Source organism: Coloeus monedula (assembly GCF_965178545.1).
Source record: "Coloeus monedula genome assembly, chromosome: 29".
NCBI classification, from domain to species: domain Eukaryota; kingdom Metazoa; phylum Chordata; class Aves; order Passeriformes; family Corvidae; genus Coloeus; species Coloeus monedula.
In genome coordinates, this window is record NC_138809.1 from 3333150 (window position 1) to 3359786 (window position 26637).

Sequence of the window (26637 nt, forward strand, 5' to 3'; positions counted from 1 at the left end):
GCTCGGGCCCAGGAGTGATGGACTCAAAAGGATTCCGGGGTGTCCAGTGGGGTTTGGGGCTTTTCCCTGGAATTATTCCTCAGCAGGAAGCGAGATCCCCCTGGATCTGGAATTTCCGCCTCCCTGCCGGGTGCGTCCCTCGATATTTAATCACTTTTTCTGCTCTAATTGGAGTCCTTGGGTCCCTCTGTCCTCTTTTGTACCCTGGGCTGTCATTTCAGGTCCCCCCGGCGCCTGGGCTGGGGGTCCTCTCAGCTTCTGCCACGAAACTCCAAAAAAATTCCTGATTTTGGGGCCTGGAAATCCTCAAGGTTGGGAAAAATCGCCACTTTTGTAGCCTTGATTCCAGCAGAATTCCAGCGCCAGGCTCGGGGGTTTGGAGCGGCCGCAGGGTCCTGGTGGTGGGTGGGGGATTCTCCTTCTCCTTTTCCTTTTCCTTCCTTTTTATCGCATGGAAAATGGGAATAAAGAGCTGATTCCTGCACCGGCTCCGTGCGTCCCGTTCCAGAGGGCCGGGAGGGCTGGGAGGGGGGCCCAGTTCGGATCACACCTTCCCAGCTGGGATGAGGCATTCCCAGTTCAGCTCACACACTCCCAGTTCAGCCCCCAAACTCCTCCTAATCCCAAATCCCACCAAATCCCCCGTTCCCCACTCCCATATCCCATCCCAGGCTCTCCCAAGGCTCCGTCCTGGCTGAAGCCACTCCCAGTGCTGTCCCCACATGAAAGGGACAGGGATAGGGATGGGAACAGGGACAGGGACAGGGATGGGAACAGGGACAGGGACAGGGACAGGGACAGGGATGGGGACAGGGACAGGGACAGGGATGGGGACAGGGATAGGGATGGGAACAGGGACAGGGATAGGGACAGGAACAGGGACAGGGATAGGGACAGGAACAGGGACAGGGACGGGAACAGGGATAGGGATGGGAACAGGGACAGGAACAGGGACGGGAACAGGGACAGGGATAGGGATGGGAACAGGGACGGGAACAGGGACAGGGATGGGAACAGGGACAGGGATAGGGATGGGAACAGGGACGGGAACAGGGACAGGGATGGGAACAGGGACAGGGATGGGAACAGGGACAGGGACAGGGATGGGGACAGGGACAGGGATGGGAACAGGGACAGGGACAGGGATGGGGACAGGGACAGGGACAGGGACAGGGACAGGGACAGGGATGGGGACAGGGACAGGGACAGGGATGGGGACAGGGACAGGGATGGGAACAGGGACAGGGACAGGGACAGGAAGGACAGGGACAGGGACAGGGACAGGGACAGGGACGGGAATGGGGATAGGGATAGGAACAGGAACGGGGACAGGGACAGGAACGGGAGCAGGGACAGGAACAGGGACAGGAACGGGGATGGGAATGGGAACAGGGACAGGGACAGGAACAGGGACAGGAACAGGGATAGGGATGGGAACAGGGACGGGGACAGGGATGGGAACAGGGACAGGGATGGGAACAGGGACAGGGACGGGGACAGGGACAGGGATGGGAACAGGAACGGGGACAGGGACAGGAACAGGGATAGGGATGGGAACAGGGACAGGGACAGGGATGGGAACAGGGACAGGGATGGGGACAGGGACAGGGCTGGGACAAGGGCTCGGTGACAGAAACAGGAACAGGAATAGGAACAGGGCTTGGTGATGGGGCCAGGGCCAGGGCCAGGGCTTGGTGACAGAAACAGGAACAGGAACAGGAACAGGAACAGGAACAGGAACAGGAACAGGAGCAGTAACAGGAACAGGAGCAGGAACAGGGCTTGGTGATGGGGACAGGGCCAGGGCCAGTGACAGGGCCATGGCTCGGTGACAGGAACAGGAGCAGGAGCAGGAGCACGGCTCGGTGCCGGGGCCAGGGCCAGTGACAGGGCCATGGCTCGGTGACAGGAACAGGAACAGGAACAGGAGCACAGCTGGGTGATGGGGACAGGGCCATGGCCAGTGACAGGGCCAGTGACAGGGCCAGTGACAGGGCCAGTGACAGGGCCATGGCCAGTGACAGGGCCAGTGACAGGGCCATGGCCAGTGACAGGGCCATGGCCAGTGACAGGGTCAGTGACAGGGCCATGGCCAGTGACAGGGCCAGTGACAGGGCCAGGGCCAGGGCCAGTGACAGGGCCAGGGCCAGTGACAGGGCCAGGGCCAGGGCCATGGCCAGTGACAGGGCCAGTGACAGGGCCAGTGACAGGGCCAGGGCCAGTGACAGGGCCAGTGACAGGGCCATGGCTCGGTGCCGGGGCCAGGGCCAGTGGCAGTGCCAGGACCAGTGCCAGGCCCACGGCTCGGTGCCACGGCGTGGCCGCACAGACGGCGGTGTCCGCATCCCGGGCCAGCCGCGTCCCGCCGGGAACATCCCGAATCCCCCGGGATCGCCTCTGGCACAGGGAAAATGCCACATCCCACCCCCCCCTTTTATCCAGGGGGGTCCTCAGGGAGAGGGAAAATCCAATTTTCCAATCCAAGGTTTGGGAAATTCCCTTTGGGATTGTTGGATTGAGGGAAAATCTTTTTTCCCCCCAAATATATGGGAAAAACGGGAGTTTGAGGACGGGAAATTGGGAGGAGAAGGAAAAATCTCCTGGGACTGTTTTCTCGTTTGCTGCTTCCCTTTGTCCTGCTTCGAGATTTGGGGGATTTTCCCCTTTTTTTCCTGCTCCAGGCTCCAGCAGAATTCCCAGAGTTGTCCATGGAAGCTTTCCCCGATCCCAGAACTCATCCCAAGCCCCGTGTTTCCCCCCTCCCTGCTCCAGCCTCCCCTGGAAGATTTTGGGGGAATTTTCCCCTTTTTCCTGCTCCAGCCTCCCCCCCTTAAAGATTTTTGAGATTTCCCCCACTCCCTGCTCCAGCCTCCCCTGGAAGATTTTGGGGGAATTTTCCCCTTTTTCCTGCTCCAGCCTCCCCCTGAAGATTTTGGGATTTTCCCCTTTTTTTCCTGCTCCAGCCTCCCCCTGAGGATTTTTGGGGGGATTTTTCCCCCCTCATCTCCTCCCCCGAGGATGAACCCAGCGCTATTCCAGCGAAGAAAACCGGGATCATTCCGGACTGGGAATAACCGCAAACCCCGGAGCGGGGCAGGGCAGGGCCGGGCACATTCCAGAGGCGCGGGAGGAGCCGCGGTTGCCGCTGGAAACGGGAATTGCCCAACGCGGCCGGGGCTGAGTCACCCCGGGTGGGGCTTCCGAGCTGTCCCCGAGCTGTCCCGGAGTTGTCCCGGAGCTGTTCCCGAGGCTCCCGATCCTACAATTCCAACCCGAGCGGAGCCGCCGCCGCCTGCCCCAGCCATGGTGAGGGAGCCGGGATTCCCGGGAATGCGGTGGGAAGGGTTCCAGAGGAGATTTTCCTACAAAAGGCCCCAAAAAGGGAGCGGGGCGGGGCCAGGGAATGGTGCCAAGGGAAGGATTTGTTGGGAAAGGGTCTGGGAATGGGAAAAGGGAAAGGGTCGCAGGATGTGTGGGATGGGGGGGAGGGGGGTGACAGGAAAAGGGGCTTTTCCCACGAAAGGCCCCAAAAGCGGAGCGGGACGGAGCCAGGGAAGGAGCTCTGGGAAGGCGGAAGAGCCCCAAAATCCTTACTTTATTCCCCAAATCCGCACCTTCCCTGTACGTCCCAGTGGGAGAACCAGCAGGAAATTGGGAATTTTCCTCTCCTGGGGCCGGGCAGGGCGGGGGGAGGGAAAAGAGGGGGGGAAACAGGGAAAAACGGGGAAAAAACGGGGAAAAAGAGGGGAAAACGGGGGAAAACGGGAAAATGAGGGGAAACAGGGAAGAAACTGGGAAAAACGGGGGAAAAACGGGGGAGAACAGGGGGAAATGGGGGGAAACGGGGAAACAGAGAAAAACGGGGGGAAAACGGGATTATCTCCCCAAAAACCGCCTCATCCAAAGCCTGGATCCGCCCCGGGCCCTTCCCACTCCTCCGCCGGGATCCGGCACCTCCCCAGGGATTTTCCAGGAGCCGCTCCCGCTCCGGGCTCTTCCCGCTGTGCCAGGGAGTGAAATCCAGGGAAAAATGCGGCGGAACGGGTCGGGCTGAGCCCTTCCCTCATCCTGAAAAAACCGGGAACACCGGGAATGGGCACAGGAGGCTCCTCCGTCCCCAAAAATCCACCGGGGTTGCTCCTGGAATAGGAAGAGGGGGCCCTTCCCTGCTCCCGAAAAAACCCGGGATTGCTCCTGGCACAGCTGGAATGGGCACAGGAGGCTCCTGCAGCCCTTCCCTCATCCCAAAATCCCGGGATATTCCCGCAGCCCACGGAGACGGAGCGCTGCATCGAGTCGCTGCTGGCCGTGTTCCAGCGCTACGCCGGCAAGGAGGGAGATTCCTGCTCCCTCTCCAAGCGGGAATTCCGGGCCTTCATGGACACCGAGCTGGCCGCCTTCACCAAGGTCTGGGAATGGCGAGTGGGATGGGATCCATGGGATCCATGGGATGGGGTGGGATCCATGGGATGGGATGGGGTGGGATGGGATGGGATGGGATCCATGGGATTGGATGGGGTGGGGTGGGATGGGATCCATGGGATGGGATAGGATCAGATGGGATCCATGGGATGGGGTGGGGTGGGATGGGATCCATGGGATGGGACGGGATCCATGGGATGGGATCCATGGGATTGGATGGGATCAGATGGGATCCATGGGATGGGGTGGGGTGGGATGGGATCCATGGGATGGGATGGGATCCATGGGATTGGATGGGATGGGATGAGATCCATGGGATGGGATGGGATCCATGGGATGGGATCCATGGGATGGGATGGGATCTATGGGATGGGACGGGATGAGATCCATGGGATGGGATGGGATCCATGGGATGGGATCCATGGGATGGGATCCATGGGATTGGATGGGATCAGATGGGATCCATGGGATGGGATCCATGGGATGGGATCCATGGGATTGGATGGGATCAGATGGGATCCATGGGATGGGATGGGATGGGATCCATGGGATGAGATCCATGGGATTGGATGGGAGCAGATGGGATCCATGGGATGGGATCCATGGGATGGGATCCATAGGATTGGATGGGATCAGATGGGATCCATGGGATGGGATGGGATGGGATCCATGGGATGAGATCCATGGGATGGGATCCATGGGATCAGATGGCATTTATGGGTTTTATGGGATTTATGGGATAGGAGGATCCAGGGGGTCCCAGCCCTGGGGATGTGCCAGGATGGGATTTGGGGGTGGGATGGGATTCTGGGAATGTCACTGGATGTGAATATTTAGGGATTTGCCCAGCCCAAAGCATTCCAGGATTCCCTAGGCTGGTTTATTTGGGATTTGAGGGATGAATCCTTCCCTGGCCCAGGTTATCCCGTGGATATCCCTGGATCCACCTGGCACAGCGGGAATATCCCTGCCCATGGATTGGGACATTGCAGCTCCCTCCATCCCAAACCATCCCAGGACTCCCTGAGCTCCCATTCCCTCCCCGGGCAGGGAATTCCCGCTCATTCCAGGCCCCGATTCCCGGGGTTTTTTTTGGGTTTTTTTTTGGCAGAACCAGAAGGATCCGGGCGTGGTGGACAGGATGATGAAAAAGCTGGATCTGAACAGCGACGGGCAGTTGGATTTCCAGGAATTCCTGAACCTCATCGGCGGCATCGCCGTGGCCTGCCACAACTCCCTGCTCCTGAAATCCCCCAATCCATGAATCCAGAGGCGCTGGAAGCATCCTGCAGCCCCAGGGAAGATCCCAGGAACACTGGAAGCCTTGGAATGGTCGCATTCCCTTTTTTTCCCCCCCCCCCCCCCCCCCGTTTTTATGGATAAATAAAAGGTTTAAAGCTGCGAGGTTTGGCGGGAAAACAGCGCCGATCCCGAGGGATTCCGGGATCAGCGGGGGGGGGGGGGGGGGGGGGGGGGGGGGGAAGAATTCCAAGACGATCCCCACGTGGTCACCCAGAATTCCAGGAATTCCTCGGGATCCAACCCTCCCCGAGCCCCTTCCAGCAGTTCCCAACCCTTTTTCCATGGAAAAATTTCCCAAATATCCACCCTGAGCCTCCCCTGGCACAGCTCGAGGCCGTTCCCTCTTGTCCTGGCCCCGTTCCCTGCAATCAGATCCCAAATCCTCCCTGGAAGAGCCCCAAATTCCCTCTGGATCCCCCTTTTCTCTGGGATGAGCCCCCCCAGCTCCCTCAGGGTTTTCCAGGCCCTTCTCCCGCTGCTCCAGCCCCTCATTCCATGAGAATCCCACACCTGACACAGCCCTGGCCATTCCCAGCGGGACAATCCCTGGAATTGCATCCCTGGATCCTCCCCCTTTGCCCGTCCCGTTTTTGTTCCCATCCCTGTCCCCCTGCAGGGATCAGAATCCACCCAAATTTGGGAATCCCGGAGCCTTTTCCGTGCCCTGGAGACTCCAAAGGACAAAACTCCAGCAGGGAATTCCGGACAAGCCCTCAGGGTTAATTGAGGCACTAATTACACCCCGCTAATTAACATTTCCAGCTCCAAATCATTCCAGGAGTGCCCATCCCAGCTCCGGGAAAATTCCCAGCTCTCCAAGCAGAGGTGGAAAAAGGGATTAAATCCCACTTTTTTTGTGTGGGTGTCCTGAGCTCCCAACCAGGAAATTCCAGGTGATTAACGAACTTTATTAATGAGAGGAGCTCATGAAGTTGCCAGGACGACAAAACAAGGAGTCAACAAACACGGAGCCACTTCCAGAGGGAGCGGGATTTCCTTGGATTCGGAACTGGCAGAGCCAATCCTGGGTTTTCCAAGCAATTATTCGGGATTGAAAGGAGGGCAGAGGCAGCTGCAGCCTCTGGAGAAGCTTCCAAGGATTTGGGAAGAGCAGCCCTTTCCCCCCCTGGAAAAGATCTGGGATAAAGGAGTGGGAAAACCGGTCTGGGAACACGGGAGAAATTCCTGCTAAATGAGGAAAAAACCCCCTCAATCCGGAATTCCAGGGTGGGGAAAAAGCAGGAAGGGAGCACGGGAATGGTCAAGGGGGAGGGATTGGGGTGAAAGCTGGGATGGGGGAGCGGGAATTTCCTTATCCAGGAGAATTCCTAGCGGAACTGGAGGGGGCTGATGCGCAGCCCCAGGACGTCCTTCCCGATCTCCGTCACCTGCGGGGATAAAGAGAGGATTTAGGGGGGAAAACTTGGGATTTAGGGGTGAAAATTCAGGATTTAGGGGTGAAAATTCGGGATTTAGGGGGGAAAATTCGGGATTTAGGGGTGAAAATTCAGGATTTAGGGGGGAAAATTCAGGATTTAGGGGTGAAAATTCAGGATTTAGGGGGGAAAATTCGGGATTTAGGGGGAAAATTCAGGATTTAGGGGGGAAAATTCGGGATTTAGGGGGGAAAATTCGGGATTTAGGGGGAAAATTCGGGATTTAGAGGGGAAAATTCGGGATTTAGGGGTTGGGTTTGGGGCCGTCGCTCCTGGGCCTGTGCTGGGAGCACTGGGAAGGGGCTGGGACCATCCTGAGATCCCCTGGGGAGATTTGGGTGGGAATTTGAGGGATTTGTGTGGGAATTTGAGGGATTTGTGTGGGAATTTGAGGGATTTGGGGGGGAATTTGAGGGATTTGGGTGGAAATCGGAGGGATTTGTGGGGATGTTGGAGAGGTTTGGGGTGCTATTTGAGATATTTCCATGGATGGATGAGATCCCCCCTCAGAGGAGAGATTTGTGGGGATATTGAGGATATTTCTATAGATCTTTGAGATATTTTCATAGACAATGGAGATATTTCTACAGATCTCTGATATTTCCATGGATATTGGAGCTATTTCCATGGATATTTGAGATTTTTTTACAGATATTTGAGAGATTTGTATGGATATTGGAGATATTTCCATGAATGGACGAGATTCCCCCTCAGATTCTCCACACCAAGCAGTCTGAACTCCCACGGTCCCTCCTCATGGGAAAGACCCCAAATCCCCTCTGGAATCCAACACTGGCCCCTCCAAACCCCAGATTTTCCCACCCTATAAACCCTCCAACCCCACACAAATCAGCAGGATGTGATTCCCAGTGGAAATCCCGAGGGCAACCCCACGGGATCCGTGTCCCCCTCACCGTGGTGACGCGGCAGATCTGCCCGCGGAACTCGGGGCTGTAGCAGGCCCCGCTGAGGGGACACTTTGCCATCCCCCTTCAGGGGAGAGATTCGTGGGGATATTGGAGCTATTTCCATGGATATTTGAGATTTTTTTACAGATATTTGAGAGATTTGTATGGATATTGGAGATATTTCCATGGATGGACAAGTTTCCCCCTCAGCCTGCTCCAGACCAAGCAGTCTGAACTCCCACAGCCCCTCCTTGTGGGAAAGGCCCTAAACCCCCTCTGGAATCCAACACTGGCCCCTCCAAACCCCAGATTTTCCCACCCTATAAACCCTCCAACCCCACACAAATCAGCAGGATGTGATTCCCAGTGGAAATCCCGAGGGCAACCCCACGGGATCCGTGTCCCCCTCACCGTGGTGACGCGGCAGATCTGCCCGCGGAACTCGGGGCTGTAGCAGGCCCCGCTGAGGGGACACTTTTCCAGGGGTTTCCCGCGGTAAATGGGGCGGTAGGAGGCGGCGCAGATGTCGAAGGGGTTGTGCTGGTCGTAGTTGAGCTGGTGGCTGTCGCTGGGGTTCTTCTCGCAGGCTGACAGGATCTTCCGTGTCTGGAAAACGTCACCACCGTGAGCACGGGGGATGGGGACAGCCCAAAAAGGGGTCACAGCAGGGGTTCCACACCTGAGGGCTTTAGCTGGGGTTTGGGGACAAGGGACACCCCAAAAAGGGGTCACAGCAGGGGTTCCACACTTAAGGGATTTAGCTCAGGTTTGGGGACAGGACACCCCAAAAAGGGGTCACAGCAGGGGTTCCACACCTGAGGGCCTCAGCTGCTGGGCCACCTTGGGGTTGGGGACAGGGACATTGGGGCCCTCACCTGCTGGGTTTGGGGACGGGGCCATTTGGGGTCTGACCTGCTGGGTTTGGGGACGGGGCCATTTGGGGTCTGACCTGCTGGGTTTGGGGACGGGGCCATTTAGGGCCACTTGGGGTCTGACCTGCTGGGTTTGGGGATGGGGCCATTTAGGGCCATTGGGGCCTCACCTGCTGGGCCACCTCGGGCTTGGGGCCGAGCTCGAGCAGGCGCCGGGCGAAGGTGGCGGCGCTTTTGAAGTTCTTGAGTTTGAAGAAGAGGTTGAGGGCGGTGCGGAGCACCAGGATCATGTGCACGGGCTGCAGGTTGGAGTGTGTGAAGTAGGCGGCCATCTGCCAGGGAAAACACGGAAAATCGGGATCAAACCCTCGGGAATAACGGGAATTATGGCTCGGAACGGTCCCTCACAGGTGGCCCCCGTTTGTATCACCTTTAAAGGTAAAATCCCACTTTTTTCCCCTCAGGAATCCCACATTTCCCCCATCAGGAATTCCACGTTTCCCCCTCAGAAATCCCATATTTCTCCCTCTGGAATTCCATGTTTCCCCCCTCAGGAATCCCACATTTACCCCATCAGGAATTTTTCCCCCTCAGGAATTCCCACATTGCCCCCTCAGAAATTCCCACATTTTCCCCCTCAGGAATTCCATGTTTTCCCCCTCAGGAATTCCCACATTTCCCCCATCAGGAATTCCATGTTTTCCCCCTCAGGAATTCCCACATTTCCCCCTTCAGAAATTCCCACATTTCCCCCCTCAGAAATTCCCACATTTCCCCCATCAGGAATTCCATGTTTTCCCCCTCAGGAATTCCCACATTCTCCCCCTCAGAAATCCCACATTCTCCCCCTCAGAAATCCCACATTTCCCCCCTCAGAAATTCCCACATTTCCCCCCTCAGGAATTCCACACTTCCCCCTCAGGAATTCCCACATTTCCCCCCTCAGAAATCCCACATTTCCCCCCTCAGAAATTCCCACATTTCCCCCCTCAGAAATTCCCACATTTCCCACCTCAGGAATTCCACATTTCCCACCTCAGGAATTCCCACATTTCCCCCCTCAGAAATTCCCACATTTCCCCCTCAGGAATTCCACATTTCCCCCCTCAGGAATTCCCACATTTCTGCCTCAGGAATCCCACATTTCCCCCTCAGGATTTCCCATGTTTTTCTCCTCAGGAATCCTACATTTCCCCTATCAGGAATTCCCACATTTCTGCCTCAGGAATTCCACATTTCCCCCCTCAGGAATTCCCACATTTCCCCCCTCAGGAATTCCCACATTTCTGCCTCAGGAATCCCACATTTCCCCCTCAGGATTTCCCATGTTTTTCTCCTCAGGAATCCTACATTTCCCCTATCAGGAATTCCCACATATCTGCCTCAGGAATTCCACATTTCCCATCTCAGGAATTCCCACATTTCCCACCTCAGGAATTCCCACATTTCCCCCCTCAGGAATTCCACACTTCCCCCTCAGGAATTCCCACATTTCCCCCCTCAGAAATCCCACATTTCCCCCTCAGAAATTCCCACATTTCCCCCATCAGGAATTCCACACTTCCCCCTCAGGAATTCCCACATTTCCCCCCTCAGAAATTCCCACATTTCCCCCCTCAGAAATTCCCACATTTCCCCCTCAGAAATTCCCACATTTCCCCCCTCAGGAATTCCCACATTTCCCCCCTCAGGAATTCCCACATTTCCCCCCTCAGGAATTCCCACATTTCCCCCTCAGGAATTCCACATTTCCCCCCTCAGGAATTCCCACATTTCTGCCTCAGGAATCCCACATTTCCCCCTCAGGATTTCCCATGTTTTTCTCCTCAGGAATCCTACATTTCCCCTATCAGGAATTCCCACATTTCTGCCTCAGGAATTCCACATTTCCCCCCTCAGGAATTCCCACATTTCCCCCCTCAGGAATTCCCACATTTCTGCCTCAGGAATCCCACATTTCCCCCTCAGGATTTCCCATGTTTTTCTCCTCAGGAATCCTACATTTCCCCTATCAGGAATTCCCACATATCTGCCTCAGGAATTCCACATTTCCCATCTCAGGAATTCCCACATTTCCCACCTCAGGAATTCCCACATTTCCCCCCTCAGGAATTCCACACTTCCCCCTCAGGAATTCCCACATTTCCCCCCTCAGAAATCCCACATTTCCCCCCTCAGAAATTCCCACATTTCCCCCATCAGGAATTCCACACTTCCCCCTCAGGAATTCCCACATTTCCCCCCTCAGAAATTCCCACATTTCCCCCCTCAGAAATTCCCACATTTCCCCCTCAGAAATTCCCACATTTCCCCCCTCAGGAATTCCCACATTTCCCCCCTCAGGAATTCCCACATTTCCCCCCTCAGGAATTCCACATTTCCCCCCTCAGGAATTCCCACATTTCTGCCTCAGGAATCCCACATTTCCCCCTCAGGATTTCCCATGTTTTTCTCCTCAGGAATCCTACATTTCCCCTATCAGGAATTCCCACATTTCTGCCTCAGGAATTCCACATTTCCCCCCTCAGGAATTCCCACATTTCCCCCCTCAGGAATTCCCACATTTCTGCCTCAGGAATCCCACATTTCCCCCTCAGGATTTCCCATGTTTTTCTCCTCAGGAATCCTACATTTCCCCCCTCAGGAATTCCCACATTTCTGCCTCAGGAATTCCACATTTCCCCCCTCAGGAATTCCCACATTTCCCCCCTCAGGAATTCCCACATTTCCCCCCTCAGGAATTCCCACATTTCTGCCTCAGGAATCCCACATTTCCCCCTCAGGATTTCCCATGTTTTTCTCCTCAGGAATCCTACATTTCCCCCCTCAGGAATTCCCACATTTCCCCCCTCAGGAATTCCCACATTTCCCCCCTCAGGAATTCCCACATTTCCCCCCTCAGGAATTCCCACATTTCCCACCTCACAGATCCTCTTCTGCTGCTCCAGCGTCTCCTTGGGCAGCTTCTTCCTCTCGATCTCCATGGACAATCCCACGATGTATTCCCGGCAAATCGCGATCAGCTGCTGCGCCTTTGGGAACGCCACAAAACCAGGGATCAACCCCTTCCCTGGGGACACCCCGGGATAGGGATCGGGATTGGGATGCATCCCTGACCTCAGCGATCTCCTGCTTGTTGTCCACCACCAGCAAGGGGACGCTGAGCAGGATCAGCCGGAATTTCTCCACGGCTTCCTCGAATTTCCCGGCCGTGGTCAGTTGGTAGCAGAGCTGCAGCCGCTGGATGAGGTCGTTCAGCTTCAGCCCCACGGCCGGCAGAGCCGTCTTGGGCCCGGCCTCTTTCCTGGGATGCCAAAATTCGGGATTTAGGGATCAGAGGGATGCGAGGAGAGGGGATTGTGTGGGCTCGGTGAGGTTGGGATGGAATTCCACGAGTCCAGAGCAGTTCAGGAATTCCGCGGACACCTCCAAGGATGGGGATCCAACCCTCCCCTGAGCCCCTTCCAGCAGTTCCCAACCCTTTTTCCATGGAAAAATTTCCCCAAATATCCACCCTGAGCCTCCCCTGGCACAGCTCGAGGCCGTTCCCTCTTGTCCTGGCCCCGTTCCCTGCGATCAGATCCCAAATCCTCCCTGGAAGAGCCCCGAATTCCCGCTGGATCCCCCTTTTCTCTGGGATGAGCCCCCCCAGCTCCCTCAGGGTTTTCCAGGCCCTTCTCCTGCTGCTCCAGCCCCGTTCCCTGGACGCTTCCCACTTCCCAGCCCCTCATTCCATGAGGATCCAGCCCTGGACATTCCCTGGATTTTGCCCTGAGCTCATCTCTGCCCCCCACAATTCCCAGCCCTCTCTACAAACTGGGAATTCCGGCTTCTCCTCATCCCTGGAGGCGTCCAAGGAATTCCTGGACGTCGCTCCGGGCGTCCAGCTGGGAATCGGCCACAGCTCGGACTCACTGACCTCATTCCCAACCTCCTAAATCCGGGATTTCTCTCCAGGAAGAGCATTCCCAGCTGCCCTGGAGCCTGGGAAATCCCTGGAATATGGGAAAGGGGCTTCCCAGTGCTCACCAGTTGCGGTGTGGGAATCCGTACATGGCGGGGAGGCTGGGAAGGGCCTGGAATGTCGTCCGGCCTCGGGAAAAGGTCTGCAGGAAGAGCTGCTTGTAGGGGCCAAAGTTGGTCACTCCCACCTGGTCATGGAGCAGCTGATGGGAAAACCAAAAAATCATGGATTGGCTGGGGAAAACCTGGATCAGGCAGCGCCGAGGCCTCGCTTTGGGTCGTATCCATAAAAAAAAAGGGGGATAAAATATTCCCAAAGGGACACAAAGCAAAGCTTCGGGTGGGAAGAGAGAAAAGAAGGGGGAAAGGCGGCGTTTTTCCATAAAAATTCCACGGAAAACTCACTCTCATGGCTGTCTCGAAGGATCCCGCCAGGATGTGATCCACAGGGAGCTGGGAATTGTTGCACCACACCTGGAAAAGGAGGGAAGGGAAGCGAATCCAGGCCTGGAATCCAGAGCTTGCAATTCCCACAAGGAAATTCCCAAATCGGGCTCACAAATCCCCAAAATAAAAACCGAAACAAAAAACCCCCAAAAAAAGAAAGGGAAAAGGAGGAAATTCCTGTTTTTCCAAGGTAAATCCAAGGATTTACCTGGGCTGGGCTGGTGCCCTTGGTGGGGGGCACGAAGAATCCGTCCTCAGCTGCTCCCGCGGGGCCGGCGGGGACATCCTGAGGGAAAAGAGCGGGAAAACCCTGGAATTCCAGCTGCAATCCCAGCCGGAGGATCCCACAGCACATTCCCCGCTTCCTGAATTCCCAAGGAATCAGCGCTGGGATACCCCAGGATTCTCCTACCAGCTCAGGGGGAAGATCCAAATCTTCCTCCACTTCCCATCCTCCTCCTTCCTCCGGCCCTTTTCCCATTCCTTCCTCTCCGAATCCTTCTCCGGCATCCACGAATCCGTCTGCGGGGGGAGGGGAAGGTCAGGGAGCTGCCAGAGCAACGGGAATTGGGGTTTTCCAAGGAAAAAAATCCGGGATTTTCCCACCTTCGTCCAGCTGCAGCTCCGCGTCCTCGCCCCAGCCCTCGGTGCCCACGGCGTCCATGTCGATGTCGGCGGCCAGGGCTCCTCCTTTCCCTAAAAAAAAAAAAACCGGGAAGGAGCCTCGGGAAAGAATTCCATGAGGGGAAAAACCCCACCCTCACATCGTGCTGTCACATCCCGGGCTGGAATTTTAGGGAATTCCGGGATTTAGGAGGGTGGGAGAGAGCTCCAGGACTGTGGGATTGATCCCCAGCTGGACACCCAGAATTCCAGGAATTCCTCGGACACCTCCAAGGATGGGGATCCAACCCTCCCCGAGCCCCTTCCAGCAGTTCCCAACCTTTTTTCCATGGAAAATTTATCCCAAATATCCAACCCTGGCACAGCTCGAGGCCGTTCCCTCTTGTCCTGGCCCCGTTCCCTGCGATCAGATCCCAAATCCCCCCTGGAAGAGCCCCAAATTCCCTCTGGATCCCCCTTTTCTCTGGGATGAGCCCCCCCAGCTCCCTCAGGGTTTTCCAGGCCCTTCTCCCGCTGCTCATTCCATGACTTCCCACAGCTGGACACAACCCTGGCCATTCCCTGGGGTCAATCCCTGTCCTGATCCCATTCCCACCCCAACCCCGATGCCTCCAACCCCTCACATCCAGCTGCTCCTTTCCCACTTCCCCATCCCCATTTCCCCCTTCCCGGAACATTCCGTGACTTCCCTGCGCCCACAGACCTCAAAGCTTGATCCCAAATCCCAGAAATCCCTCCAAATCCTAGGAAATCCCGACCTTTCCCGGCGATGGTTCCCTCGAAGAACCCTTTGGACACGGTCAGGAGGGGCCAGTTGGTGTCCAGGGGCAGCACCGGGGCCGGGGGCTGCAGCAGCCGCGCCTCGGGATCCACGGCCGGGATCTGGGAAGGGCCGGGAAGGACGGGATCGGGCGGGGAATTCCCTGGGATCCCGACCCAGCGTGGGAACGCTGCTCCTTCCCAACAGGAGCTTCCCGAATTCCCGGAGTTTGCCGGGATTTCCTCCATGCCCACCCTCTTTCCCAAATTCCAAGTTTGCCAAGATTTCCCATCCCCACCCTCTTTCCTGAATTCCCAGAGTTTTCCAGGATCTCCCCCATCCCTGCCGTCCTTCCAAAATTCCCAGAGTTCACCAGGATTTCCCCCATCCCTGCCCTCCTTCCCGAATTCCCAGTTTTCCAGGATTTCCCCCATCCCTGCCATCCTTCCCAAATTCCCGGAGTCTTCCAAGATTTCCCCCATCCCCACCCAGATCCCGCCATCCCCTCTTTCCCAAATTTCCAGATTTTTCCAGCATTTCCCCCATCCCTGCCGTCCTTCCAAAATTCCGGGAGTTTGCCAGGATTTCCTCATCCCCACGCTCCTTCACGAATTCCCAGATTTTTCCAGGATTTCCCATCCCCACCCTCCTTCTCAAATTCCCAGAGTTTTCCAGGATTTCCCCCATCCCTGCCCTCCTTCCCAAATTCCCAGAGTTTTCCAGGATTTCCCCCATCCCTACCCTGTTTCCCAAATTCCCGGAGTCTTCCAGGATTTCCCCCATCCCTGCCATCCTTCCCAAATTCCCGGAGTCTTCCAAGATTTCCCCCATCCCCACCCAGATCCTGCCATCCCCTCTTTCCCAAATTTCCAGATTTTTCCAGAATTTCCCCCATCCCTGCCGTCCTTCCAAAATTCCGGGAGTTTGCCAGGATTTCCTCATCCCCACGCTCCTTCACGAATTCCCAGATTTTTCCAGGATTTGCCATCCCTGCCATCCTTCCCAAATCCCCAGATTTTTCCAGGATTTCCCATCCCCACCCTCCTTCCAAAATTCCCAGAGTTCACCAGGATTTCCCCCATCCCCACCCAGATCCCGCCGTCCCCTCCTTCCCAAATTCCCAGTTTTCCAAGATTTCCCATCCCCACTCTCTTTCCTGAATTCCCAGAGTTTTCCAGGATTTCCCCCATCCCTGCCCTCTTTCCTGAATTCCCAGTTTTCCAGGATTTCCCCCATCCCTGCCCTCCTTCCTGAATTCCCAGATTTTTCCAGGATTTCCCATCCCCACCCTCCTTCTCAAATTCCCAGAGTTTTCCAGGATTTCCCCCATCCCTGCCATCCTTCCCAAATTCCCGGAGTCTTCCAAGATTTCCCCCATCCCCACCCAGATCCCGCCATCCCCTCTTTCCCAAATTCCCACATTTTTCCAGAATTTCCCCCATCCCCACCCTCCTTCCAAAATTCCCAGAGTTCACCAGGATTTCCCCCATCCCCACCCAGATCCCGCCGTCCCCTCCTTCCCAAATTCCAAGTTTTCCAGGATTTCCCATCCCCACCCTCCTTCTCAAATTCCCAGAGTTTTCCAGGATTTCCCCCATCCCTGCCATCCTTCCCAAATTCCCGGAGTCTTCCAAGATTTCCCCCATCCCCACCCAGATCCCGCCATCCCCTCTTTCCCAAATTCCCAGAGTTTTCCAGAATTTCCCCCATCCCTGCCATCCTTCCAAAATTCCCAGAGTTTGCCAGGATTTCCTCATCCCCACGCTCCTTCACGAATTCCCAGATTTTTCCAGGATTTCCCATCCCCACCCTCTTTCCCAAATTCCCAGAGTCTTCCAGGATTTCCCCCATCCCTGCCATCCTTCCAAAATTCCCAGTTTTCCAGGATTTCCCCCATCCCCACCCTCTTTCCTGAATTCCCAGATTTTTCCAGCATTTCCCCCATCCCTGCGCTCCTTCCAAAATTCCGGGAGTTTGCCAGGATTTCCTCATCCCCACGCTCCTTCACGAATTCCCAGATTTTTCCAGGATTTCCCATCCCCACCCTCCTTCCAAAATTCCCAGAGTTCACCAGGATTTCCCCCATCCCCGCCCTCCTTCCTGAATTCCCAGAGTTCACCAGGATTTCCCATCCCCACCCAGATCCCGCCGTCCCCTCCTTCCCAAATTCCCAGTTTTCCAAGATTTCCCATCCCCACCCTCTTTCCTGAATTCCCAGAGTTTTCTAGGATCTCCCCCATCCCTGCCCTCCTTCCCGAATTCCCAGTTTTCCAGGATTTCCCCCATCCCTACCCTGTTTCCCAAATTCCCGGAGTCTTCCAGGATTTCCCCCATCCCCACCCAGACCCCACCATCCCCTCTTTCCCAAATTCCCAGAGTCTTCCAAGATTTCCCCCATCCCCGCCCTCCTTCCTGAATTCCCAGATTTTTCCAGGATTTCCCATCCCCACCCTCCTTCCTGAATTCCCAGAGTTTTCCAGGATCTCCCCCATCCCTGCCGTCCTTCCCAAATTCCCAGAGTTCACCAGGATTTCCCCCATCCCCACCCAGATCCCACCATCCCCTCCTTCCCGAATTCCCAGACTTTTCCAGCATTTCCCCCATCCCCGCCCTCCTTCCCGAATTCCCAGACTTTTCCAGCATTTCCCCCATCCCCGCCCTCCTTCCCCAATTCCCGCAGTTCTCCCGCAGTTCTCCCGCAGTTTTCCCGCAGTTTTCCCGGCATTCCCACCGTCTCCTTCTCAGGATCGAAGGATTCCCGCAGGCTCTCGGCCTCCTCATCCAGCCCGTGCGTGGCGGCCGTCAGGAACGCCAGCGACTCTGCAATTCCCACCGGGAATGGCCCTCAGGGCGGGAAGAGCCCCCCGGGATCCCGGAATCCCGACCTTGGAGTGCTTGGATCAACCGGAGATCCACGTGGGAATGTTCCCCGGCACCCACGGGAAGGGGAATCACACCTTGGGATGGAGCGGGAATGGATGGGAATGCCCTGGATTTAGGGAATGACCACTGGGATAATGGGAATTCCCTGGGTTTAGGGATAAATAATGGGAATGGCTATGGGAACGATGGGAAATACTGGGAATAGCCACTGGGATAATGGGATAAGCATTGGAATGACAAGCACTGGGATAACGGAAATGCTGCTCCCCCTGGATTTAGGGAACAGCCATTGGAATAATGGGGTTCACTGCTGGAATAACGGGAACGCTGGGAATAACAGCTGGAATAACTGGAATGACCACTGGAACAATGGGAAATAATCGGAATAACCTCGCGCTCAGCTCCTCAGGGATCATCCCAAGGAGCCACCAGAATTCCCTGCCCACCCCAGGAGCCTTTCCCGAGCTCCTGGGGCAGAATTCCCGCTGGGAGTGACTCCCTTCCCCCAGAATTCCCTTGGGAACGCTCCCTCCCCCCGGAATTCCCCCGGGAATGCTCACTCTGCCCGCAGCTCTTGAGGATCCGGACCCTCTCGGCCACGTCCCCCAGGTACAGCGCGTTCTGGTAGTGGCCGCTCATGTCCTTCCGGATCTCGGCTGCACCAACGGCCATCAGCTCCTCCTATTCCCATTCCCGGCTCCCATTCCCAGCTCCCATTCCCAGCTCCCATTCCCATTCCCAGCTCCCATTCCCAGCTCCCAATCCCAGCTCCCAATCCCGGCTCCCATTCCCGGCTCCCAATCCCGGCTCCCATTCCCGGCTCCCATTCCCGGCTCCCAATCCCGGCTCCCAATCCCGGCTCCCATTCCCGGCTCCCATTCCCGGTTTCCATTCCCAGCTCCCATTCCCGGCTCCCATTCCCGGCTCCCATTCCCGGCTCCCATTCCCGGTTTCCATTCCCAGCTCCCAATCCCGGCTCCCAATCCCGGCTCCCAATCCCGGCTCCCATTCCCGGTTTCCATTCCCGGTTTCCATTCCCGGCTCCCAATCCCAGCTCCCATTCCCAGCTCCCAATCCCGGCTCCCATTCCCGGCTCCCATTCCCGGCTCCCATTCCCGGTTTCCATTCCCAGCTCCCAATCCCGGCTCCCAATCCCAGCTCCCAATCCCGGCTCCCATTCCCGGCTCCCATTCCCGGCTCCCATTCCCGGCTCCCATTCCCGGCTCCCAATCCCAGCTCCCATTCCCGGCTCCCATTCCCAGCTCCCAATCCCGGCTCCCAATCCCAGCTCCCAATCCCGGCTCCCATTCCCGGCTCCCAATCCCAGCTCCCAATCCCGGCTCCCATTCCCATTCCCATTCCCAGCTCCCAATCCCAGCTCCCATTCCCAGCTCCCATTCCCAGCTCCCATTCCCGGCTCCCAATCCCGGCTCCCATTCCCAGCTCCCATTCCCATTCCCGGCTCCCATTCCCAGCTCCCACCCCTGGCTCCCATTCCCGGCTCCCATTCCCATTCCTGGCTCCCATTCCCAGCTCCCAGTCCCGGCTCCCATTCCCAGCTCCCACCCCTGGCTGCCATCCCCAGCTCCCATTCCCATTCCCATTCCCAGCCCCCATTCCCAATCCCAGCTCCCATCCCCGGCTCCCATTCCCATTCCCATTCCCATTCCCATTCCCATCCCCATTCCCATTCCCATCCCCATCCCCATTCCCATTCCCATTCCCAGCCCCCATTCCCAGCCCCCATTCCCATTCCCATTCCCATTCCCATCCCCATTCCCATTCCCAGCCCCCATTCCCATTCCCATTCCCATTCCCATCCCCATTCCCATTCCCATCCCCCATTCCCAGCCCCCATTCCCATCCCCATCCCAGCTCCCATCCCCATTCCCATTCCCATCCCCATCCCCCATTCCCATTCCCATCCCCATTCCCGGCCGGAAGGCGCCGGGCCCATCCCAGCTCCCATTCCCATTCCCATCCCCATCCCCCATTCCCATCCCCCATTCCCATTCCCAGCCCCCATCCCCCATTCCCATTCCCATCCCCATCCCCATTCCCATTCCCATCCCCATCCCCATTCCCATCCCATTCCCATTCCCATCCCCATTCCCATCCCCATCCCCCATTCCCATTCCCATCCCCATTCCCATTCCCATTCCCATCCCCATTCCCATTCCCAGCCCCCATTCCCATTCCCATTCCCATTCCCATCCCCATTCCCATTCCCATCCCCATTCCCATTCCCATTCCCATTCCCATCCCCATCCCCCATTCCCATTCCCATCCCCATCCCCCATTCCCATCCCCCATTCCCATTCCCATTCCCATCCCCATCCCCATTCCCATTCCCATCCCCATTCCCATTCCCATCCCCATTCCCGGCCGGAAGGCGCCGGGCCCATCCCAGCTCCCATTCCCATTCCCATTCCCATCCCCCATTCCCATCCCCATCTCCATCCCCCATTCCCATCCCCATCCCCCATTCCCATCCCCATCCCCATTCCCGGCCGGAAGGCGCCGGGCCCATCCCAGCCGGCCTCACCGATCTTCATCATCTTGCGCAGCTTCTCCAGGTTGCCGGTGATGAGGTAGAGGAAGGAGAGGCGGTCGAAGTTCTTGGTGCGCTGGTAGCACATCTCCACCACCTGGTGGTTGCCCTGCAGCAGCGCCACCTCGCCCAGCTTCTCCCAGCAGCCCTTGTCGTCCAGCGCCTTGGCGGCCTCCAGGGCGATCTGCTCCCACGGAATTCCGGGATTCCGGGATTCCAGGGGTCGGGAGAGGGGATTGGGAGAGGGGGAATCCACAATTCCAGAGTTAGAGGGCATCAGGAGCAGGAATTCCAGACCCAGCTTCTCCCAGTTGCCCTTGGTGGCCTCCTGTGCCTTGGCGGCCTCCAGGGCGATCTGCTCCCACGGAATTCCGGGATTCCAGGGATCGGGAGCGGGGATTGGGAGAGGGGAATGCAGAATTCCACAGTTAGGGGGCATCGGGAGTGGGGATTGCAGACCCAGCTTCTCCCAGCAGCCCTTTGGGGCCTCCAGGGCTTTGGGGGCCTCCAGGGCGAGCTGTTCCCAGGGAATTCCGGGATCAGGGGGATCAGGAGCGGGGAATGGGAGCGGGGATTGTGGAATTCTAGGATTAGGGGGGATTGGGAGTGGAGATTCCAACTTCCCAAAACGGACGGCCCAAAACATCCCAGAACATCCCAAAATCTCCTAAAACATCCTGAAACATCCCAAAACCTCCCCAAACATCCCAGAACATCCCAGAACATCCCAAAACATCCCAAAACATCTCAAAAACCTCCCCAAACATCCCAAAACCTCCCAAAACGTCCCCAAACATCCCCAAACATCCCAGAACATCCCAGAACATCCCAAAACATCTCAAAAACCTGCCCAAACATCCCAAAACCTCCCAAAACCTCCTCAAACCTCCTGAAGCCTCCAAAAACCTCCCAGAACATCCCGAAACCTCCCCAAACATCCCAAAACCTCCAAAAATCTCCCAGAACATCCCAAAACCTCCCCAAACCTCCTGAAACCTCCAAAAACCTCCCCAAACATCCCAAAACCTCCCCAAACATCCCAAAACCTCCCCAAACATCCCAGAACATCCCAAAACCTCCCCAAACCTCCTGAAACCTCCAAAAACCTCCCCAAACATCCCAGAACATCCCAAAACATCCCAGAACATCTCAAAAACCTCCCCAAACATCCCAAAACCTCCCAAAACCTCCCCAAACCTCCTGAAACCTCCTGAAACCTCCCCAAACATCCCAAAACCTCCCCAAACATCCCAGAACATCTCAAAAACCTCCCAGAACATCTCAAAAACCTCCCAGAACATCCCAAAACCTCCCCAAACCTCCTGAAACCTCCAAAAACCTCCCAGAACATCCCAAAAACCTCCCCAAACCTCCCCAAACCTCCAAAAACCTCCCAGAATGTCCTGAAGCATCCCAAAATCTCCAAGAACATCCCCAAACATCCCAAAAACCTCCCAGAACATCCCGAAACATCCCAGAACATCCCAAAAACCTCCCGAAACCTCCCGGAACCCCCCGGCCCCCGCGGCCGTGCCGCACCTCGATGTTGCCGCACTCCAGGGCCAGGCTGAAGCGCGTCTTCTCGTCCTTGACGAAGTGCAGCGCCACCTCGGGGTAGCCCTTGCGCTGCAGGTACGCGATGATCGACTGCCCCACCAGCTTGGCGTTGCGCACCATGTGCAGCACCTGAGCAGCGCCCCAGAAACCCATGGAGAACGCGCCCAGAATCCATGGAGAGCGTTCCCAAAAACCCATGGAGAACGCGCCCAGAATCCATGGAGAACGCGCCCAGAATCCTTGGAGAACGTGCCCAGAATCCATGGAGAGCGTTCCCAAAAATCCATGGAGAACGCGCCCAGAATCCATGGAGAGCGTTCCCAAAAACCCATGGAGAACGTGCCCAGAATCCATGGAGAGCGTTCCCAAAAACCCATGGAGAACGTGCCCAGAATCCATGGAGAGCGTTCCCAAAAACCCATGGAGAACGCGCCCAGAATCCATGGAGAGCGTCCCCAGAAACCCATGGAGAACGCGCCCAGAATCCATGGAGAGCGTTCCCAAAAATCCATGGAGAACGCGCCCAGAATCCATGGAGAGCGTTCCCAAAAATCCATGGAGAACGCGCCCAGAATCCACGGAGAGCGTTCCCAAAAATCCATGGAGAACGCGCCCAGAATCCATGGAGAGCGTCCCCAAAAATCCATGGAGAACGCGCCCAGAATCCATGGAGAGCGTTCCCAAAAATCCATGGAGAGCGTCCCCAAAAATCCATGGAGAACGCGCCCAGAATCCATGGAGAGCGTTCCCAAAAATCCATGGAGAACGTGCCCAGAATCCTTGGAGAGCGTTCCCAAAAATCCATGGAGAACGCGCCCAGAATCCATGGAGAGCATCCCCAAAAACCCATGGAGAGCGTTCCCAAAAATCCATGGAGAGCGTTCCCAAAAATCCATGGAGAACGCGCCCAGAATCCATGGAGAGCGTTCCCAAAAACCCATGGAGAGCGTTCCCAGAATCCATGGAGAGCGTTCCCCAAAAACCCATGGAGAGCGTTCCCAAAAATCCATGGAGAGCGTTCCCAAAAATCCATGGAGAACGTGCCCAGAATCCATGGAGAGCGTTCCCAAAAATCCATGGAGAACGCGCCCAGAATCCATGGAGAGCGTTCCCAAAAACCCATGGAGAACGCGCCCAGAATCCTTGGAGAACATTCCCAAAAATCCATGGAGAACGCGCCCAGAATCCATGGAGAGCGTTCCCAAAAACCCATGGAGAACGCGCCCAGAATCTTTGGAGAACATTCCCAAAAATCCATGGAGAACGTGCCCAGAATCCGTGGACAACGTTCCCAAAAACCCATGGAGAGCATTCCCAGAATCCTTGGAGAGTGTTCCCAAAAATCCATGGAGAACGCGCCCAGAATCCACGGAGAGCGTCCCCAAAAATCCATGGAGAGCGTCCCCAAAAACCCATGGAGAACGTGCCCAGAATCCTTGGAGAGCGTTCCCAAAAATCCATGGAGAACGCGCCCAGAATCCACGGAGAGCGTCCCCAAAAATCCATGGAGAGCGTCCCCAAAAACCCATGGAGAACGCGCCCAGAATCCATGGAGAGCGTTCCCAAAAATCCATGGAGAACGCGCCCAGAATCCATGGAGAGCGTCCCCAAAAATCCATGGAGAACACGCCCAGAATCTTTGGAGAACATTCCCAAAAATCCATGGAGAACGTGCCCAGAATCCATGGAGAGCATCCCCAAAAATCCATGGAGAACGCGCCCAGAATCCATGGAGAGCGTTCCCAGAAACCCATGGAGAACGTGCCCAGAATCAACGGAGAGCGTTCCCCAAAAATCCATGGAGAGCGTCCCCAGAACCCATGGAGAGCGTCCCCAAAAACCCATGGAGAATGTGCCCAGAATCCATGGAGAGTGTTCCCAAAAATCCATGGAAAGCGTTCCCAGAATCCTTGGAGAGCGTTCCCAGAAACCCATGGAGAGCGTTCCCAAAAATCCATGGAGAGCCTCCCCACAATCCGTGGACAACGTTCCCAAAAATCCTGGGAAAACGCTTGCAAAAATCCCTGGAAAATGCTGGCGGAATCCATGGAAAGTGTTCCCAGAATCCCTGGAAAATGTTCCCAAAATGTTCCCAATCCTGTTTTCCCCCATTCCCAATCCCAATCCCTGTTTCCCCCATTCCCAGGTTTCCTCACCTCATCGCACTTCCTGCTGATCAGCGCCAGTTTGAACCTGACCTCGGTGGGGTCAATGGTGAGGACTCGGAGCTCACTCACATTGCTCCCCCATTCCCAATCCCATTTTCCCCATTCCCAATCCCATTCCCATTCCCAATCCCATTCCCAATCCCAATCCCATTCCCATTCCCAATCCCATTCCCAGGTTTCCTCACCTCATCGCACTTCCTGTTGATCAGCACCAGTTTAAACCTGACCTCGGTGGGGTCAATGGTGAGCACATGGGGCTTGATCTTAATTCCCCATTCCCAATCCCATTTTCCCCATTCCCAATCCCATTCCCATTCCCAAACCCATTCCCAATCCCAATCCCATTCCCATTCCCATTCCCGTTCCCAATCCCATTCCCAATCCCATTCCCAGGTTTCCTCACCTCATCGCATTTCCTGCTGATCAGCGCCAGTTTGAAGCAGAACTTGGTGGGGTCGATGGTGAGGACTCAGAGCTCACCCACATTGCTCCCCCATTCCCAATCCCATTCCCAATCCCATTCCCAATCCCAATCCCATTCCCATTCCCAAACCCATTCCCAATCCCATTCCCAATCCCATTCCCAGGTTTCCTCACCTCATCACACTTCCTGTTGATCAGCGCCAGTTTGAACCTGACCTCGGTGGGGTCAATGGTGAGGACTCGGAGCTCACTCACATTGCTCCCCCATTCCCAATCCCATTTTCCCCATTCCCAATCCCATTCCCATTCCCAATCCCATTCCCAATCCCATTCCCAATCCCATTCCCATTCCCAACCCCAATCCCAATCCCAGGTTTCCTCACCTCATCGCACTTCCTGTTGATCAGCGCCAGTTTAAACCTGACCTCGGTGGGGTCAATGGTGAGCACATGGGGCTTGATCTTAATTCCCCATTCCCAATCCCATTTTCCCCATTCCCAACCCCAATCCCAATCCCATTCCCATTCCCAAACCCATTCCCAATCCCAATCCCATTCCCATTCCCAATCCCATTCCCAGACCTCCTCACCTCATCGCACTTCCTGCTGATCAGCGCCAGTTTGAACCTGACCTCGGTGGGGTCGATGGTGAGGACTCAGAGCTCACCCACATTGCTCCCCCATTCCCAATCCCATTCCCATTCCCAATCCCATTCCCATTCCCGTTCCCAATCCCAATCCCATTCCCAATCCCATTTTTCCCCAATCCCAAAACCATTCCCATTCCCAGGTTTCCTCACCTCATCGTACTTCCTGTTGATGAGCGCCAGTTTGAAGCGGAACTCGGTGGGGTCGATGGTGAGCACGCGGGGCCGGCACTCGCGGTCCAGGCAGTAGACGTTGTTGCCCTTGACGCGCGTCACGTAGATGGGCAGGTCCAGGGTGCGGATGATCCCGTGATCCCTGCTCCGGGGGGGCGGTCCCGGTGAGCTCCCGCCAGTGCCGCGGCATTCCCGGCACCACAGCGTGCCCAGCAGTGCCGTGGCATTCCCGGCAGTGCCACGGCATTCCCGGCACCACAGCATTCCCAGCAGTGCCGCGGCATTCCCGGCACCACAGCATGCCCAGCAGTGCCGCGGCATTCCCAGCAGTGCCGCAGCATTCCCAGCACCACAGCGTGCCCAGCAGTGCCACGGCATTCCCAGCAGTGCCGCGGCATTCCCGGCACCACAGCATGCCCAGCAGTGCCACGGCATTCCCGGCAGTGCTGCAGCATTCCCGGCACCGCCGTGGCATGCCCAGCAGTGCCATGGCATTCCCAGCAGTGCTGTGGCATTCCCGGCCCCACGGCATTCCCGGCCCCACGGCATTCCCAGCAGTGCCGCGGCATTCCCAGCAGCGCTGTGGCATTCCCAGCAGTGCCGCGGCATTCCCGGCCCTGTGGCATTCCCGGCCCCGCAGCATTCTCGACACCACAGCATTCCCAGCAGTGCCATGGCATTCCCGGCCCCATGGCATTCCCAGCACCGCGGCATTCCCAGCAGTGCCGTGGTATTCCCGGCCCCATGGCATTCCCGGCCCCATGGCATTCCCAGCACCGCGGCATTCCCGGCCCCATGGCATTCCCGGCCCCATGGCATTCCCGGCCCCACGGCATTCCCAGCACCGCGGCATTCCCAGCAGTGCCATGGCATTCCCGGCCGTGCCATGGCATTCCCAGCCCCGTGGCATTCCCAGCCATGCCGTGGCATTCCCAGCCATGCTGTGGCATTCCCATCTGTGCCATGGTATTCCCAACCCCTGTGGCATTCCCAGCAGTGCCGTGGCATTCCCAGCCCCGTGGCATTCCCAGCAGTGCCATGGCATTCCCGGCCGTGCCATGGCATTCCCAGCACTGTGGCATTCCCAGCTCCGCGGCATTCCCATCTGTGCCATGGTATTCCCAACCCCGTGGCATTCCCAGCAGTGCCGTGGCATTCCCAACCCCGTGGCATTCCCGGCAGTGCCGTGGCATTCCCAGCAGTGCCGTGGCATTCCCAGCCCCGTGGCATTCCCAGCCGTGCCGTGGCATTCCCAGCAGTGCCATGGCATTCCCAACCCCGTGGCACTCCCAACCCTGCAGCATTCCCAGCAGTGCCGTGGCATTCCCAGCCCCGTGGCATTCCCAACCCCGTGGCATTCCCAGCCGTGCCGTGGCATTCCCAGCCATGCCGTGGCATTCCCAACCCCGTGGCATTCCCAGCCGTGCCGTGGCATTCCCAACCCCGTGGCATTCCCAGCCGTGCCGTGGCATTCCCAGCCCCGTGGCATTCCCAGCCGTGC

At 56.8% G+C, this 26637-nt stretch overlaps 2 protein-coding genes across 3 annotated transcripts in view; one reads left to right on the forward strand and one right to left on the reverse strand.

Moving 5' to 3' along the window:
• The first annotated feature begins 3003 nt into the window (after nt 1–3003).
• S100A11 (S100 calcium binding protein A11) lies at nt 3004–5818 on the forward strand. The gene is made up of 3 exons (XM_082298679.1): nt 3004–3306; nt 4270–4407; nt 5534–5818. The coding sequence occupies exons 1-3, from the start codon at nt 3019–3021 to the stop codon at nt 5684–5686; spliced, it is 579 nt and encodes a 192-aa protein (XP_082154805.1). The 5' UTR covers nt 3004–3018; the 3' UTR covers nt 5687–5818.
• An 802-nt stretch (nt 5819–6620) lies between these two features.
• COPA (COPI coat complex subunit alpha) overlaps nt 6621–26637 on the reverse strand; it is a 62461-nt gene continuing 42444 nt past the window's right edge. For both annotated transcript variants that reach the window (XM_082298509.1, XM_082298510.1), the window contains 16 exons: nt 25116–25278; nt 21708–21854; nt 20163–20352; nt 18178–18273; nt 17466–17554; nt 14733–14856; nt 13957–14046; nt 13763–13872; nt 13559–13636; nt 13309–13377; nt 12970–13106; nt 12058–12244; nt 11862–11972; nt 9111–9272; nt 8480–8674; nt 6621–7112 (listed from right to left, as the gene is read on the reverse strand). In XM_082298509.1, coding sequence (XP_082154635.1) covers nt 7053–7112; nt 8480–8674; nt 9111–9272; nt 11862–11972; nt 12058–12244; nt 12970–13106; nt 13309–13377; nt 13559–13636; nt 13763–13872; nt 13957–14046; nt 14733–14856; nt 17466–17554; nt 18178–18273; nt 20163–20352; nt 21708–21854; nt 25116–25278 — 2008 coding nt within the window. In that variant the 3' untranslated portion in view covers nt 6621–7052. The remainder of the gene's footprint in view (nt 7113–8479; nt 8675–9110; nt 9273–11861; nt 11973–12057; nt 12245–12969; nt 13107–13308; nt 13378–13558; nt 13637–13762; nt 13873–13956; nt 14047–14732; nt 14857–17465; nt 17555–18177; nt 18274–20162; nt 20353–21707; nt 21855–25115; nt 25279–26637) is intronic.